Here is an 18926-nt window from a genome sequence, read left to right on the forward strand (position 1 = left end):
CAGCTTCTCTGGGCAACCTGTGCCAGGGCCTCACCACCCTCACAGGGAAGAATTTTTTCCCAATATCCCATTTAACCCTGCCCCCTGTCCGTTTAAAGCCATTCCCTCTTGTCCTATTGTACATGATTTTGTCAAAAGTAGCAACAGGATCGTGTATTCATATCTCCTTTCTGTTTCTCTGCATGTGTGATTATCACTGAAGAGCTTTTGTTCACCAAAAATATGTTGCAATTATTGTAATGAATAACTTCACGAGGCAAGTTGAATAATTCCTGTGCATCCTACTGATAAAGAGGAAAAAACCCACACCACCCTGGTCTCAAATGTGGCGCTTTTGAAACTTGTGTCAGACTGAGAACCGAGAATTTACAAATCAATAAATTAATAACAAAATTATAGGGAAAGGACGCTTTCACCATTTCCCAGTTGCCGCAAAAGAAAAAATTATTTAAAAACAGAGATACATTTTGGAGCATGACATGAAGATGCTTTTTTCTTGAGTATTTTTTTCCTAAGTGCAGTACTATCCCTCCCAAAGTTCCTGCACTGGAAACAATGCCAGGCTTGGGAGTAAGAATGTGTTTTGTTATGTTTTGTCTTTTTTTTTTTTTTTTTTTGGACTGGAATAACACCTTTCAAAATTAGGACTAGATCACAATCTACCCACCTTAACTTTTGAGTTATTGTTTTGGTAGCTTACAGGAGCTCAGCACATGCAGAAATGACTCTCTGTGAGAGCAGTCAGCTGGCCTTGGGAATCTGTTTTGAAATACCTTAGATGTTGTGGTGTGGTATTAATATCTATGGGACCTTGATCCAGGTTATTTTTGGTGCTAACAGGTGAAATGGTGTGTGGAAATCAGTCTGTAAATGTGAATGAGATTTGTTCCTGTTTACTTGTAGTATGTACAAGTGCCATTTATCTTGTTCTCGTGGGAAGCAGGCTCCAAGGGAATAGGCAAACTCACCAAGCATAAACCCATGGCATAAATAGCAGTGAAATTCCCATGGGATGAAGCCTGATGCTAGAATGAATTTTAGCTGAGAAATCAAAATATTACTCTGAGGCCAAACACAAGCTTAGATTTAAATCCACCTTTAATTCAGTTGTTTTAAAATGCTTCCAAGGAAAGATATTGGAGAAAAGGAGCAACCTGATCTGGTGGAACGTGTCATTGCCCATTTGGGGGGGTTTAACTAGGTGATCTTTAAGGTCTCTTCCAACCCCCAACCCTGATGATTCTGTGTTCAGTGAGCTCCCAGACAGCATTTCATCCTGGCCACGTGCTTCGTGCTAAACCCCAACAGGCTCCTGACAATCATGCTTTGTTTAACTCATCTCTGCTCTTACTTATTATCTGTTTGGGAAGATTGCAGAATAGAGGTCCTCACATTGCAGCACTTCATCAGTTTGGGCAGCTGCTCTCTCTGAGTTAAGGTTCAGATCCATTGTCCAGGGCTGGTCCTGCTGTGTGCTGCATGACCCACATCCAGCAGTGGATGTCACAGAATCAGCTGATGGAGGCAAAGTGAGGCAGCAGAGCCTGGCCTGTGACTTTTGTTGGATTTGGGATTGGAGTAGTTGCAGCAGCTTGCTGTGATGATTCCATTTCCGTCCCTACCTCTCTGGATTTGTTGAGGATGATCGTTCTCAGTAGTCCTGCTTGGAACAGGAGTTTGGGCTGGAGCCCCTGAGCCTGGCCATGCAGACATGTCCTCAGGTGCCATCCACAGATCTTGTGCTTAGGAGGCTTTTTCCACCCATTTTGAGTTCTTCAACGTGAAGATGGAGTCAAAATAAAACTTTAAACCAAGTGTTCCTCTGGCTTGCCTCCATTTCTTCCTAGAGAGCCAGGCATGAATGGAGGGATGACTGAAAAGCTGGATGGGTGCTCAGAGCTGGAGGGATTTTGTGCTGAGCACTGCTCCCAGCACTGTTGAGCATCCAGCTGCTTTTTAGGGCTTCAATTAATAGAATCATCTCTGATAACCTTCATGTTATGTGCCCTGGTTTCCTGGACAAATGAAAACAAGCAAAGTTGTGTTGACTGCTTGAAGAGAGGTGATAAAGGTTCTTCCAGAATAGTCCCCTGGTTTCCTTTGTAATGTTTGAGCCTGTTCCTCCTCCTCTTTGGTGCTTATACCCTCCCTGTTCTTACCAAAAATAAAACTGGAGGTTGTTTATGCAAGCTCCATCCAGATATTTCTCGTACTTTTTCCTCCTGTCTTCACCTTTGCTGTTGTTCCCTGGATGGTATTTTGGGAAGAGAGATGTGTTTCTGTCTGTGTTAGGTGACACCTGGTCAGGGGGCACTGCTCCTCAGGAAAAGCTGCTCCTGCAGCTCTGCTGCTCTCTGGGTCCTTGTCCTTTGCCCATTTGTAAAACTAAGGTCAGGAGAGGCAGGTGAGGGACACAGGGGAATAAAGGAGAATAAAGAACAAGCAGCCCTTCTGGTCCTTTATACCAAAGCTGGCTGACATCAAGGTGCTGAGTGCTTCCTGTGCAAATACAGGGGGCTGGAATTCAGTCAGCTTAAAATAAAACCAGGGCACCTTTGGTGGGTGTGAGAACAAAGAGGTGGGACATCAAAACAGGTATTATTGTGGCTCCTCTGCCTCTGCTGCTTCAGCTAAAGCCACTCTGCAGGTGGGACAGAAAGGAGTTGGGACAGCTTGGAATGGTGCTTGTCACCAGGACTGAGTTATCCTGATGGAGTTTGTGGGCAGGCAGCCCCTGCCTGTTCCCCATGTGGTGCCACCCCACCACCAGCAACTCCTGGTATCTCCAGAGGTCTTCAGGAGTGATGTGCCAGAGAGCTGGGAGCCCAGCAGCCCTTCTGCTGTGCAGTGGTTTGTAGAAAAACACCTCTGGTGTGTCTGTGAGGGTTGTTAATGCATCACTGGGGTAACACAGGTATGGTTGAGCCTCCCAGCAACATGAGTCTCCAGAGCAGCTCACAGAATCCACTGCAAAGTGGCTGTAAAAAATGGTGCAAAAAACCCCCTGGGATGCCAGTCAGGAATGGGGTGCTTGGAAGTTCACCCATGTGCAAAGACAGCTCAGACCCTGTGAAGTGCAGTCTCCTAATGCCTCTGGTTTTGTCTTTCTTTTCTTTTCACCTCATCCCAGGATGAAGAGGAAGAGATCAAACAAGAAATTAACATGCTGAAGAAGTATTCTCATCACCGAAATATTGCTACGTATTATGGTGCTTTTATTAAAAAGAACCCACCAGGAATGGATGATCAGCTCTGGGTAAGTTGCTTTCTTTTCTTTAAAATAACTGGGATTTAATAGAGATTTTTTACTCTGAATTGTCCTCTTACCAGCACCCAGCTTACACAGAACCCCTTATTTTGCATTCATCATCTTCAAAGCCATGGCTTTGATCAGGCTCTTGCTGCACTGCAAAACACATCTCCATTTTGCCATCAAATCTTTGCAGGCTGATTGTAAACCCATTTTTATTCTGAAGTGTCATTAGCAATATCTTTATTACAATAGTCATGTTGGAAATCATTCCATCTTCTGGCAGCTGGAGGGAGCTGGGAACATCTCTAGGAAGATGGAGGTTGAGGGTGATTCCTGCCAGCTCTTGGTGGTGCCTCTTGTAATTCACATTTCATGGAGCCTGTGCAGGCAGATAAAGAGGAGGGGACAGTGAGGGGAGGTCAGGGGCATCTGTGGCTGCTCAGCCACTTTGGTGGAGATGCTGATGTTGCTGAAGGGCATCGAGCTGCTCTGCATCTCCACAAATCCTCATCTGCCTCCTCCTGCTGCTTCCCTTGTCGGGGCCTTCTTGGTTATTAATTCAGCATTCCCAGCGCAGGGAGGATGGAGTTTGAATCTGCTCCATCCCTGGGGAGAGACAGAGCATCAGAGCCCACTCCCACAGCAGCAGCTGGTGCTCAGGGCAGGGCAGTGGCACCACGAGTCAGGGCTCTGGTCGTTGCTGTAAAATTAATTAAAGTTGTTGTGCTTGGCTGTGCTGGTTGGAGTCTCTGGAGCAGCAGCCTGCAGTGCCTCTGGCCATCAGAGCAGCAGGGTAGGACCCTGCTTTCCTTGGAGGTCTCTTGGAGAGAAGGCTGTGTTATCAGTACAAGGACTTGGCTGTTGTGGTTGAAAAAGTCTTTATTTCCTCACAGAGTTGTAAATCCAGTAAATTCTGCCTTACCCATGTGAGGGGGTTTTTAAGTCTGTGCCCAGTGTTGGGATGGTGGAGGCATTCCTGGGAAAGCTCCCCAGCCCTGGAGGAGAGGTGTGCAGGTGCCACTGTGTTAAATAGCTGTTGTTTCAGGATCTGATTGAATTAGGGCTCCTGTGAACTCTATCAGTCTTTGCCTCACAGATAAAGGCTTGTTTATTTTTCATTGGCTCTTTGTTGGAATAAAACGGTTTCTGATAATGCCCAAGTAATTCTTTTTATCGACACTCGGGAGGCTGATACGGAAATAAAAAATAGGGAACTCTTTCAGAGGAGATCAAAATCTCTCAGAAACGTGGCAGGCTTCCGACATGAGGTATTGTCAGTGCTGCTGCTCCATTCCACAGCAGCCACTTGCCCTGAAAGATGAGCTGAAGCTCACTGAACAACCCTGTTTCCAGAAATTAGGGAGCTGTGCAGGCGGTGTTATAGCAGATGCATCACAAATATGCTGTGTTAGGCAAAAAAAAAAAAAAAGGAAGCAAAAGTCATAGGGACAACCTTTATGGACCATTTAAAAAAGAAATTTAAAAATATGAGGTCGGTTTATTCTTGTGTTGGATAATGTGTTGCATTCTGGGGTGCTGTGGGTTTCAGGAGGGTTTGTGTATCTCTAGCTGAGGTGAGGGGCTCCTGATCTGGTGCAAGGGAACAGGGTGAGGGTGGGCTGCAGAAACTGGGGAAGTTCCCAGGGATGTGAGGATCCAGATAATCAGTAAACTGCTGCTTCTCAGAGTTAAACTCAATAAATTCCCCTTGCTCTTCTCAAATCTGAGCTATGGGATACCAGGCTGTGCATAACCCAGAGAGGTTGTTGAGATATTTTGGGGTGGGTGATTTTTAAATGGTGGCAGATGAAGCCTTCATTTAGAAGTGAATTTAGCATTCATTTTAGAGCTGGATGTGGGAGGTGACCCCATCCCAAAGGACCCCTTCCCTGAGCACTGCTGGAAGCTGCAGGCACTGTGACCCCCATACCCTGTGCCCCTGTGCAGGGTCGTGGAGGTGCCACTCAGCTGGACACTTGTCACCTGCCCTTGCTGTCCCCTGTGCCCTGAGGCCATGGACAGAGCAGGCCCAGGGGCTGTGCAGAGTGTGGGGGCTGAGCAAAGGCTGGCACAACCCAGAGCCCACCCAGGGCAGGGCAGAGCCCGCACGGTCCCCAGGGCCAGCGCTCGCTCCGATGGATGGGCTGCCATGGCAACCCTGCCCGCAGCTGCATCTGTCACCAAGGGGGACAAATTGCTAATAGGCAGGCTGCCAGATAGCCACGTGGTGGGGTGGCCTCTGGGGTGTCCTCTGCAGCAGATAATCTGGGCCAGTGTGGGGGAGAAAGGAGTGGGGGTGATGTGGGAGCAGCCCCTGGGGCAGGGTGGCACTGCTGCAGCTGTGCAGTGCTCAGGGCTGGGATTGTGTGCTTGCAATGTGTTTTTTTCACTCTGTTGAGCTCTAGGGGCCCATTGAATTGCTTTAGGGTGATGTGAACAGTCACACCAGGGATCTGCAGAGCAGAAATGGGGGCAGCAAGGCTCTGTTGAAAATTGAGCATGAGTTGTCAAAGCACTGGGTTACACCTGTGCAGCTCTGAGCAAGATTGCTCTTAATCTGTTTATATACCCTGAAAAATATTTTTGGGCAGTTGCTGATTCTTTGCATGACAGAAATTAGATCATGAAGCATTTGAGAGGGGTCAGTTTTCGGTTGAGCTGTATCTCTCTTTAGTCTCTCCAAGCTCTGCAGTCCCAGGGGAGTGAGAGAGGATCAGGGCTGCTCCTCTGGCCCCTGAGCGAGAGCTCAGGGTTACCAGAGCAGATTTCTTCTGCTGTCTGGCAGAGTAATCCAGCACTATTTAACTCTCGCTGCTCTTCAGAGCAATGTCAGTGCTGTAAACACTGCAGGACTGTGAGCGCAGCTCCTTCTGCTGCCATCCCTAACCCAAAGACACCAGCCTGCTCAGGATCCCTGGTGTCAGCTGCCTCCTCCAGGGGCATGGCTTGTTTGGCTGGGCTTGACATCCAGGGAGATGCAGGCAAGTCATTTATTGAGGAATTTGTGTGAGAGCACTTGGATGCTGCAGTTGGAGAGGAGAGAGCAAAGCAGTGCTGGCCCCCTGCTCCCACCCCAGCACCAACAGAAACAGTGAAAACCTGGCCTTGTCTCACTGCTGAATATTTTAGTTGCTGCTAAACACCAGTTTGATTGCTATTTCTGTTTCTGAAAGGGGCATCAGCTTTTCTGCTGATCCCCCAAGGGAAGGTCTCTGTGTTTTTAATGCTTCATCCCTGCCTCAGGTGCCACAGTGTGGGGCATGAGGGACTCCTTTGCATGGGAGCCAGGCTGAGGGGTGGGATGAGGAATTTGAGTGGCCTGGTCTTATGGGACCATGTTGCACCCAGGTCCTGCTTACACACACAGCAGAAGGATTGATTTCCAGCAGCATTTAGCCTGAGGGTGTTGTGTACTTTTTTCTGTAACTTCAAAGAAGTCAAATTGTTTCTGAGCTGAGGCATAGGGACACAGGAGTATTTGTCTTGTGTAGGAAAATATTTAATTTGGGGAGTTCCTCTGGACAAGCTGAAGCAGTTCACTGCAGGATGAATTGGCATTGGTGTTCTGGAGATGCTCAGGTTTGAGCTCTTCCAGGTAATACCCAGCAGTGATTGGAACAGAGGTCTTGCCATTCCCAAACTGAGTAAGTAGTGGTTGATTTGAAAACTGAAAAGGCTCTTTAAACAAAAAATTCATGAGACAGCAGGACACAGAGATATACAGCTGCAGCTTCTGAATTTGCCTTGCTTATGAAGTTTGCTGTCACTCTGGTATGAAGAGCTAAGTAAATGCTAAATGAACTGTATTTAAATATACTTCTTCAATAAATGTCCTTGCAAATTAAATTTCAGAAGATGATCTTACCTTTAGCCCATCTTGATGATAATTTTAATTATAGTTAATATAAATTCAATATGCGTTTGCAGTTTATTGTCTTACTCCATCATGGCTTCATCCCTTAAGAAAATTGGTGATGATGCAGGTGTGTGAGGGCAAAGCACTCACCCAGAGCTATGAGATTTGTGAGAAAGTATTTCAGTATCTAAGTGCCCTTTGAAGCCTTTTCTGAGTGTATTAAGTTCTGCCCTAAAATCAGCAGGAACTTATGCTCATTTTAATTTTTCTCCTGTAAGACTGTTGGTTTCCAGCCTAAACATACCCATAGTGTTCATAAATTGATATTGTGGTAGTAACTTCATTGTTCTTCTCCCTCTCTGGTGCTTATCTGTCCTTGGTCAAAGCCAAGTAAGGTATAGTCTGCTCAAGTGTTTTATTTAGCCTGAAGGTTTATGGCAGTCCTGTGTCTGGATTTTATGATCATTATAATTTATGATAGTCCTAAATCACTGCATTTGTGCAGTTTGGTCAGGAGTAACCCTTCTGCTGTTTTAATTCTCTTCTTGGCCTGTGCTTTTAATCATGATGTCACTTGCTTGGAGAACGTTAAATGCCATATAAGCCTCATGTGATAAGAAACTTGAAACATGCACATTGAAGAATCTGGCAAGGGAATGTCTTCAAGTAGGAAGCATTCTAATTGGAAAACATGGTTTCACATCAGAGAGGAAGGCACTTGCCCAGGCCTTGGAGGAGGCTTGTTGCACACAGGGGCTGTGCTCACTTTCTGGAGCACGCTGATGGCTCCTGCACACCCTGGGGTCTGCGAAATCCCAGGGAGGCAGACTCACATCCCGTGCTATTTTTGTAATTTTTATTTCACAGTTGTACAAGGAAGATTAAGTTTGGGCAGGGTTAGATCATTACATTTCTGTATTTGATATTCTAAAATTTTGGAAGTGGTACAAGTGGCCAGTCATGGTGGAACCAGCCTGAGCAGTAGGACAGCAGCTCTCTCCTGGGAAATCTGACACTGCTTGGTAACCTTCCTCTCAAAGGAGGTTTCCTGCTCAAAAACATGGTCAGAACCAAAGTTTGTCTGGTTAAATAAAAAATAAAAATTGAAAAGTACACCTGGTTTCTAAATCATAGGAAGCTTTCAAATATCTGCCTCGGTGCCTTTGTATTTTCAGGTTTGAAGAACTTGCATGCAAGAGGCAGAGTTTTGTTTTATTGCTGTTGGCACTAACATTGATCAGAAGTACAAAGTAGGGCATGTAGGGGTAGGGTTTGAGATTCTGATCTCCTCCACTGATTTTCAGCACTGGATTGATTCCTGTTTATTGCTCCCAATCTTCTGGAGGGCCACAAGCCTCTCAAGCCTTTCAAGCCTTTTACTGTTTCATTTTCTCTCAAACCCCAAATGGATTGCAAGCTGATAGGTCCAGGATGATGTTCCAATGGCTCTGTTAGCACCATAGTGTCCCCACAGAAGCAGTGCCAATGTCAGGATGCTGCTGCTGGTGTCACTGCACAACATTTATGTCATTAATGCCATTCCTGTTCCCTCTGCAGCTGGTGATGGAGTTCTGCGGCGCGGGCTCCGTCACCGACCTCATCAAGAACACCAAGGGGAACACCTTGAAGGAGGAGTGGATTGCCTACATCTGCAGAGAGATTTTGCGGGTACATGTCCAGGGGGAGCTGGGTGTTGTTGGGAAGGTGGCAGTTGAGGGCTCAGGGGACACAGGAAGCCTTTGGCTCCGCAGATTTCGTGGATGCTGTGCTACCATGGGCTGGAGCCTCTGCGCTGCCAGCAGGCGTGAATGATTCATGTGCCTGTATGATGCATAATAAATAAGCCCTGCTTAATGCCCTTTAGCTCTGTTAGTTGCCTGAATTTTAACCCTCTTTTTCCTTCAACAAAAATATAATCTCCTATTAGTATTTAAAGGGCAAAGATTTATTTACGTTTGAATTACGTTTGTAGTTAGCAGAAAGGTGAGGACTAATAAAGTCTGTGGAAAGAAGAATCTTCATGATTAAAAAGCATCCTATGTTTTATTAAATCCACATATCTGATTTTAATGAGGATGCTGCAGCTTTTATACTCACAGTATAAATGTTTGACTGAGATGTCTTAAAATGGGCCATGCCAGAGTTTCATGTACTGGGAACTGGCAGCTTCAGCAAAGACTTTCCTGCAGTTTGCATTGCTGAGCTTAGAGGATGGGGTTGTAATGGTTGCCCTACATTAAAATCTATTGCTGTGTGAGCCAAAGATTTGTTCAAGAGGAAGCAGCAATATTTGGCATGTTAAGGAAATCTGCACAAGAGCTATCAAGTGATAGGATGAGAGGAAAACTCCTCAAGTCACACTAGGGGAGATTTAGGAAAAATTTCTTCATCAAAGGGGTTGTTAAGCATTGGAACAGGCTGTCCAGGAAAGGATGGATCCCCATCCCTGGGGGGATTTAAAAGCGTGGCTGTGCCACTTAGGGACATGGTTTTGTGGTGGCCTTGGCAGCTGTCAGGGTTATGGTTGGACTCTGTGGTCTTAAAGGTCTTTTCCAACCTGAACAATTGTTTGATTCTATGAATGAAAATGAGGCAGAATGACCATTCCAAATGGATGTGCCTAACACTGAGCCTGCCATGGGTGTCCAGAGGTGACACAGCATTTCTGCATTGACCCTGAATGCCCCTGCCCACACCACAGTGATGTGCAGGAGGTGCTGGTGCTGTAACTCATCAGCTTTTGAATGGACACTGCTTTCAGTGCCAGGAGGGCACAGTTACATGGGCTTATTTTTAGTGTATGAGCTCCATGAGCCTCCTCCTTAAAATAGTCCTGGCAGTGAGTCAAAAGCCAGCCTCTGACTCATGTCCCAGGGCCAGCATTGGGTGTCACCTACTGCATTTTGGCCACGCATTGGGGTGGTGGTGGGTGACCTCTGTGGGGTGTGGGGTGAGGAAAGGCTCCCAGCTTCACACTGCAGAATGTGGCTCAGCCTTGGTTCAGACAGTGGTGGACAGTTGGAATTCTAACACGAGGCTCAATCCCACGTTGTTAAAGGATTTATTGAAATCCTGTGGAATTTTTGTTTTGCCTCAAATGCTGAAAAGTGCCTGTAATCAAGTATAATATGGCTAAAAAAAGGACTCCTATACAGATATAATCTGTTCCACAGTTTTCCCAAGGTAACGAGCATAAAATTACTAATAGCTACCAGAAACGATAGCTGAAATCCTTTTCTTCCTCAAATATGAATGTTTAATGTGAAATGCAAACCTAGTGCAAAATTAGTTTTTGAAGTAATCCATATTTTTCCTAAGCTGGCAATCTGGGTGGATTTTGCTTTAAAACTGAAATAATAAATGAATGAAATAAAAATGTGGGTTGCAAAAAGAAATTAATGAGCTAATAAACCAGCACAACAGCAAAGCTAGTTTACCTTTAGCCTTTGAGACAGGCTTTTCACTTGAGCTATATCTCTATTAGGGATATGTGCAAGTTATAATATTTGTATTTGCATGGTAGCTTTTTTAATATGAATTTCTCAGTGTACTGAAATCCAGTTTATTGGACCGATATAACAAGAGAATTGTTTTCTTCAGTTTCTGGATGATGGAAATGGAAAAGGGGGACAAACCCATTCTATTATTTCTGCCACAGAAATGGCTCCCTGAGGCAAGGGAGCACATGGAGGAAATCATGTCCGGAGTGATAGAAGAATTTGGGTTATTACAGGTTCCTGCTGGAACGGGAAAGATTGGGTTAAAACCCCACAGAATGGGCAGGCTCCTCGCCAGGCCTGTCCTCCCAGCATGGGACATGGGACAGTGTTTGGAGCCTGTGATAAACAAAAACATTCTCAAGTGCTTAACTCCAGCTGTGAACCTTTCATTTCTGGAGCATAATTGGTTGAGGAGGAATGTCAGAAAATAACATACTTTGAACTTGGAGTCCTCTAACCTTTCTCTGAATTCTCCAGGGCTTGAGTCATCTACACCAGCACAAAGTAATTCACCGAGACATCAAGGGACAGAACGTGTTGCTGACAGAAAATGCAGAAGTGAAACTAGGTAAGAGTGGGTTAGAGCTCCTGGAAACTGCAGGTGGGCTGGCTGGGGAGAAGCAGCAAAACTGGCTTGTGCATGACCTGAAGAAAGAGGATGGGTACCAAGAGCTCCTCTCTGGGCTTTGTTATGTTGGCTTTGATGCATGACCTTGGGTGTTGACCAAGTGCTGTGCCTCACACTGCCAGGGGTTGATGGCCAGGTTCTGCTTGCAGAGATGCACCTGCAGTGGTGTTTCTGCTCAGACAGCTCTGCCACCAGGTACAGGTTAAGCAACCAACACCAATTTTTCATGCCCTGGATTGAAAATTGCCCTGTGATCACCACCAGATGTTGTCAGTGGCTGTTCCCCCACAGCTGCATAGCAGTGTCCTGGAGAATAATCCATTTTCAGTTTAGCATGACATCATCCAGACTCCCTTTCCAGCTAACCTGATGAAGGGGTTGAATTTGCAAGAACTGCTCTGAATTTTGTGCACCCTGTTAGTCACTCTGGAGAGGAGCAGGCATTGGTGTGGAGATCATATGGAAGGCAGCAGATCAGTGGAGATTGTGTCTTCACATCCTCACTTGTCCAATATTGATGTTATTGAGGCTGTCTTTGCACAATTAATTTATGTTGGTAATGGAAGAGCCCTCACACTGGCCAGGTGTGGTGCAAGTCTGGTTTTCCTGTGCCTCCTCTCTCCCTCTACAGCAGAATAAACCCCTGGCTTAACAGATGGCACCACCAGCCCATTGGACTTTATGCTGGTGAGGATTCCTCTCCAAGGGGAAATTCTCCAGGGCAAATCTCTAGCCATTGTGTTGTGCAAAGTGCAGTTAGTGGACCATAGAGTTTTCTCTCATTGGTTTGATTTCATCATTTTTTGCTTCATTTTGCAGCTCTCTGCTTGACATTTCTCATTGGCCTTTGTCCTTGGTCCTTAGCTCCTTAAGTCTTTTGCATTTCTGCCATTTGCAGCAAGAATTTAGGTAGAAAAATGAGGCTTCCACCAGTATTTGGCAGGCTTCAATTCAAATGAGCAAGCACAGAACAAAGGCTGCTGCTTATTCATGTAGCTAACCCTGTTTCTCATTAGTATGAGGAGCTGTGATTTCTTTTCATTGCCTCCTGGCAAGGAGGAGAAGGCACAGGGTTTTGTACAAAACCTGGACATCAGATGATGAGGTCTGTCCTTGGCTGACCTCTGTTGATGCCAGCAGAGATCAAACAGGAATGTCTTCAGCCACGTCCCCCTTTCCTGGCTGTGCAGAGCTGTTCTGAATGAGCACGATGTTTTACATGGAGCAGAGCATTGCTCAGGTTTGTCCCTGACCTTGCCATGCCCTGCTGTGTCCCTGCTGCAGTGGATTTTGGTGTCAGTGCCCAGCTGGACAGGACTGTGGGCAGGCGGAACACCTTCATTGGCACGCCTTACTGGATGGCCCCCGAGGTCATCGCCTGCGACGAGAACCCCGATGCCACCTACGACTTCAAGGTACCTCAACCAGCCTCTCCCTGCTCGGGGAATCTTTGCAGCACTGAACAACACATTGGCAGGCAGCACAGGCTCCTCCTGCTTTCTGGCTGTGGGATTTTGGGATGCCAGTTCAGGTCCAACCTGAATCTTGGTTGTGCTGCTCACGTATCCAAATTTACTGTGAGGAGTCTTTCGCCGTGTGGAGAAAGTGTCAGACTCAGGCTCCCTACCTGCTACTCTGCTTTTTGGTGCTGTGTATTCAAATACTCCAGTCAAACAGGCTGTATTTGCTCTATTTACTCTGGAGAGGAGTCAGGTCAGGTTTAGAAAGGGTAAAATCACATCCTCTGGCCTGCAGGCTGATATTCACAGGGAGATGTGAAGGCTGCCACACAATCAGACGTTTAGGGGGCTGACCTACTTTTCACATGTCTCTCCAGCCTGTTTGAAGTTTATTTTTGGATCAGTGGCAGCACAATATCGCTGCTAAGTTATAATGTGGCACAGAGCCCTGTGCCATGCAGCAGATCCACAGGAAAGTTAGGAGTCCCACCTGCCCATTCAAACTACAGTGAGGTCTGATGTTTAAAGCAGAGAGAGCTTATTATAGTTTATCTATTATAGTTTATCCTGTTTCTGCCTTACTACAAGTTTCTGGCCACACATCTGTAGAAATATCCCTCGGTTTTTTGTCGCTTGGTTTTTTGAAGTGTCCCAGAACTTGAATTTCCAGCTCCAAACCTCCTAAGGTCCACTGAGTGTGTCCAGAGAGGAGGGCAGGGCATTGCCACATGAACCCTGGGGGGGAAGCTCAGGCACATGTGAAGCTTGCTGTACTTCTGTTCATGTGCCTGCTGAGAGGTCACTTCACAAGGTGATGTTTAAAAAGGACTTTGAGACCCTCTGGTGTGAGCTGCTTTCTAAAAGTAGAGCACTCCAATGTAGCAGAGCCACAGCCCACCATTGTGATACAATTTTGGCTGCAATTACTGATTATTCAGGGAAATATTTGAGAAATGAATGATTTTAAAGAAGTCAAATGATGCTTTTCTCTTGCAGCCATTTAAGTGCATCAGTCAACTTTTGAACTGAGGCTTTTCCAGAGAGCAGCTCTCCAGTCTGAGTTCAGACTCTGGGTTGCAGAAATTGTTAATGATGGGGACACGTAGAAATAGTTTAATCTCCAATTACTTATTACTCTTTGATTAAGCAATTACAACAAGCATTTCCTCAGCTCTTCTGAGGGCAGTGCTTCATGACAGGGCTGCACCCTGCACTGGCCGCTCTCACTTCTCCACCAACAGCTGCCTGTGCAATACTCTCATTAATCACAGCTTTTTGTCATTATTTCTTTTTAAAAGGACTGATATCTTCATAGGCTACTTCTACCCTCTGAAATCCCTGAGGATTTTCCTCCTGCCAGAATAACTGGGGCACTTAATATGCCATGGGCTGCTGCACAGGCTGCGGGAGCAGAATCCCTCTATTGTCCCCGAGGATCAGATGCTCACAGCGAGCCTCTGAAGTTGGCTCTGGCCGTTTTCCCGTGGCTGGGGGTGTGGAACAGGAGCTGATTGCTGCTGACACGCTCCTTGCAGGGTGCTTTCAGAGCTCCTGGTGGTGTGGGAGCCGCTGGACATTAGTCCATACCCCGGATCACAGCCTTGCACCTGATGCTCCTGCTTTGAAGTAGGGTGGGGAGGATGTAAATTATAATTATTTCTTTTAAAAGGGATGCAAATCAGATGCTCTCAGGTTTGGCTGACTGGCTTAAAATACTGAATGCAAAAAAATGAGATTTATAGGGTGAGAAAAGCAATCCTCACAGGCTTAATCTCTTGGACAAAAAGCCTCTGATCTCACTGTTTTCTTAGCCAGAAAGAGATGGCTGTGTAATCTATGGAAGGAGGCAGTAAATACCTCCTCACATAAATAAACCACTTTAAAAAAGAACAAATAGAACCCCCCCTGCCATTGTTGAGGTTATTTGTTGTTTTTTTCCCCAGCCAGTCTTCCTTTTTTCTTTAGAGATATCTTGTCAATAAGCTTAGAATCAAAAGGAGGAGGAGAAGGGAGCCTGCTTCCCTTCCCAAGTCAAGGCAATGCAAATACATTAGCACAGCATCCCTTTGCTGGATGGACTGAAAGGCTTTTCAGTCTTAAAAATAAAAAAACATAAAAAAAAAATCCTGAATTCCAGATCATTATAGAATGTGTGCTTCCCGCTGAGCTTTCTGCTTTCTCTGGGAGACTTAGAGAGATGATAATCCCTTTCTGTGTTCCTCCAGCTTTAAGATCACTTGGCATCTTGCATATAACACTGGGCACCTCAATATGGAAAGACACATTAGGAATTTGGAAGGAGTTCAGTGACAACCCAGAGGGAAGGGGTCATGTGTGCTGAATCATGTGGAAAGACTGTGATAATTAAGTATGCAGCAGAAATCCCAGCTGACCAGAAACAAAGGATGGATGAGACTGTGCTGTGAAAGGGCTGAAAATAATATTTGAGAGAGAATTTTTAAGCAGGTGCAAAGATGTGTAGCAAGGACAGCATTTGTTGAGGGAGAACTTGAGCTAAAAATGAGGAAAAGTGCCCTGGAATTGGAAATCCAAGTTGCCTTTCCTGGAGGGTGTATGTGAAAAGGTGATTGTGGCTCCTGGAGCTCTCTCTAGCTCTGGCTGGGCTTTTGGGACTCTGTACTGGGAAAAACAACCTGTCTGGGATTTATTCACTAAATGGTGGGTTTAGCGGCTTGAGGCAGTTTAGAAAGAGCAGCTCTTAAAGTGGAGAGGAGAAAAGTGAAGTGGGACTTCGGGGACGTGGCAGAAAGCAGGGCAAGGGAGAGCTGGACATACAAGAGGAAGGTGGAAGGCAGAGTCCATCCCTTCCAGCCTTGGTGGAAGCACCAGCACTGGTCTGAGTCGTGTTCCCAGTCCAGCAGATGGGTTGTGCTCATTTTCTCTCACTGGGCACGTCCAGCCTCTGCCTCCTGCACTGCCAGGAGAGCAAATCCATCCCCTGGGCTCATTGCCAGGGCTGGGAGCGCAGCCAGAGCTCAGGAGTGATGGTGGGGTGGGGAGGAGCATGGAGGACAGGGAGCTGGGGATTTGGGTGATCCTGCTGGCAAGGGAGAGGATGGAAGGAGGAGTGTTAGAGGCATGAAATCAGATTTTCCCAGATAGGTGCATTGTCTCTGCTCTGACCCTTCAGGAGACTCAGGGCTGAGCAAGGCTTGGGAGCAGGGTAAATAAATGTGTGCATTCCTCCTTGCACTGGCAATGTCCCTCTGCTTTCTTCCACAGAGTGACCTGTGGTCTCTGGGGATAACAGCCATCGAGATGGCCGAAGGAGCTCCCCGTGAGTAGTCATGGCTCTCTTCTTTACCCCTGGGTTGTAAAGGCTGGGCTTTGCTGAGCACCAGCCAGAGCTCAGCTCTGGGCAAGGAACACCACCCCAAGGATTTCCCTGGGATTGCTGAGCTGGAGCTCACAGCACCCATGGGGACAAAGCTGCCAGGGAGCAGGGTGGGCAGGGAGCAAAGGCACCTGTGTGACACCTGATACATCCTGGGGCACTCTGGGACATGGTTTCCTCAAATAAAACACTGATGAAGAAGGGATGGAGAACTGGAAGCAGTAAAACACCTCAGAGCTGGTGTGGCACTAATAGTGACACACTGGGTTCACCTGGGTGCAGCTGCACAGGTCACACTGCCACAGTTTCAGCGTTGTCCTCAGGCTGTCCTTGCTGGAAAATGGAAGTAAATAAAGCACAGGATTGTGCAATGTGGTGTGGCTGTCCCATGCTCTGGCCCACTGATGTCAGCACCTGGCAGGTGCTGAGGACCTGGAGCTGCAGGAGCAGAGATGTCCCCAGCCAGCCCCTGCAGTGACCCTGGCAGTGCTGGGGACACTCAGAGCCCTGAGATGGGGACACCAGACCCTGAACTCAGAACCTTGGGATGGGAACACCAGACCCTGAACTCAGAGCCCTTGGATGGGAACACCAGACCCTGAACTCAGAGCCCTTGATTGGGCACACCAGACCCTGAACTCAGAGCCCTTGATTGGGGACACCAGACCCTGAACTCAGAGCCCTTGGATGGGAACACCAGACCCTGAACTCAGAGCCCTTGGATGGGAACACCAGACCCTGAACTCAGAGCCCTTGATTGGGGACACCAGACCCTGAACTCAGAACCTTGGGATGGGAACACCAGACCCTGAACTCAGAGCCCTTGACTGGGGACACCAGACCCTGAACTCAGAGCCCTTGATTGGGGACACCAGACCCTGAACTCAGAGCCCTGGGATGGGGACACCAGACCCTGAACTCAGAGCCCTTGGTTGGGGACACCAGACCCTGAACTCACAGCCCTGGGATGGAGACATCAGCCCTCACCTGAGCCGCAGGGCTGGGGGTGTCTCTGGGGGCTTGTTGCTGCTCTCATCCTGCCACAATGATCTGGCAGCCTCAGAGGAAGCTGTGATCTCCCAGTTGGATGTGTGTGCTGTATTTAATGCCTCTCTTTACAAATTGCAGCTCTGTGTGACATGCATCCCATGAGAGCCCTGTTCCTCATCCCCCGCAACCCGGCCCCGAGGTTGAAATCAAAGAAGTGGTGAGTTTCTTTCTCCATCTTTAGGGACTGTAAAAACATTGCTGGAGCAGTCTTTTTCTGCAGCTGGGCACGCTGGGGACATGGTGTTGATATTTATTTATTTAGTTTTGGGGGTTGGTGATGGTCTCCGGCATCATGCTGGTGAGTGCAGGTTTGGGTTTTGGTCTTCCATGGAGAGGAAATTTGTTCTGAAGGATCCACAATGGCATGGAGGCCTTCCTTGGCATGCAGAGAGAGCAGCACCCTCACCCTGCCATCTCACAGTGCAGAATTTGCTTTTCCTGGGCAGTTTGTGCAGCCTGAAGTCTGATGACACTTTGCTTGGCTCCCATTTCATTCCAGTCAGGTTCTGTTCTCAAGTGGAAACATGTATCCAGGCCAAAGAAAAAAAAAAGAGGATGGTTTATCTTGAAGGCCCAGGAATGCAGAGATTTGTACTTTGTTTGGGCTTTATTTTAAAATTTTGCAGGAAAAGAGACATCACTGTTTTGGAAAAAAAAAAAAGCCAAAAAGGAAAGAAAGTGAGGCGTGCCAATAAAAACCCACTGGAAAAATATTCCTGAAGCCCAGCCAGATGTTGTTTTGTTACTGTATGTTCTGTATTGATGGAAGTGGAGTCCTTAAAAACACTTGTCTTTGGTTTGTGCTGTTTTCCTGCCCCAGTTCAGCAGTGGTTTAGTCAGGAAAGATCTGCCACATGTTGGAGAGACAGCACTGCCCCCTGTTCCCAGATGGGCTGAGCTCACAAAGGGAAGCTTTGCCTTAATCCTTTAAATTTTGCTTAATATCTTATTGATTGCACACCCGTAAAAAGGAGAAGAGCCCATGGTATGTACTGATGACAATTGGAGCAACAGCAGCAAATATTTTATTGCTGACAGAGAAGTGAGAGGGACTTGGAGCTCTCTGCGTTGGATGCATGGTGTTAGGTTTTTAGGACCAGCCTAAAAACTCACCCAGGCTTTGGCAGGAGGCATCTCAGGTTGGTCAGCCTGATCATCAGCTGCTCCAGTACCAAACCAGGAGCAGAGGGACCATTCCCAGCTGGCTCTGCAGAGGGTTGTCAGATATTCTTGCTCTCTTTGCATGACCTTTTGAGGATACAATTAGTCAGCTGAGAAAATAGTGTAGGTGCTTGTTTTCTGCCAGATCACCAGTCTGCTCCTTTGTTATCCTCACTCCTACAGCACAAAGAGGATTGTGAGACTTGAGAGTTTATTTTTCATACAAAAGTGCTGTTTATTCAGCAAAGACTCCCTCAGCCTCCAGGCAGAGGGGAGCTGATGAAAGCAGATTTTGAGCAGGATGTTTCCCCATGTCCTTAAGGTAAAAACAGAGCTGGGATGGAATTTGTGTTTTAATCCTTACCCTGCAAGGTGGCATGTTCCTGGGCACCCCCTTGCCACACTCATCTGGCAGCTGTGCCAGGTTTGCACATCCTGTGGGGTCTGCTCAGAGCTGTGCCAGGGGTGGCATCCTGGGTGCTTTGATGGAAAATCTCCTGGGAAGCCACAGTGTAATGAAACTCCAGCTTCAAGAGCAGCTTGGTGCTCACCTGGCCTCTGCTCCCCTTCCATGATCAAGCAGGCATCCCTGGTGTCCATCACAGCTGGGACATGTGCACCTCAGGTAGCTCAGAGCTCTGTTCATCCTCCAAGCTGTCATTG

The 18926-nt window shown here is 47.0% G+C and overlaps 1 protein-coding gene across 3 annotated transcripts in view; it reads left to right on the forward strand.

Moving 5' to 3' along the window:
• TNIK (TRAF2 and NCK interacting kinase) overlaps nt 1-18926 on the forward strand; it is a 146958-nt gene that overhangs the window by 75571 nt on the left and 52461 nt on the right. For all 3 annotated transcript variants that reach the window (XM_058812176.1, XM_058812178.1, XM_058812177.1), the window contains exons 4-9: nt 3131-3256; nt 8667-8777; nt 11087-11177; nt 12522-12652; nt 15941-15995; nt 17181-17259. In XM_058812176.1, coding sequence (XP_058668159.1) covers nt 3131-3256; nt 8667-8777; nt 11087-11177; nt 12522-12652; nt 15941-15995; nt 17181-17259 — 593 coding nt within the window. The remainder of the gene's footprint in view (nt 1-3130; nt 3257-8666; nt 8778-11086; nt 11178-12521; nt 12653-15940; nt 15996-17180; nt 17260-18926) is intronic.

The sequence above is a fragment of the Ammospiza caudacuta genome, chromosome 11, assembly GCF_027887145.1.
Source record: "Ammospiza caudacuta isolate bAmmCau1 chromosome 11, bAmmCau1.pri, whole genome shotgun sequence".
Lineage (NCBI taxonomy): Eukaryota > Metazoa > Chordata > Aves > Passeriformes > Passerellidae > Ammospiza > Ammospiza caudacuta.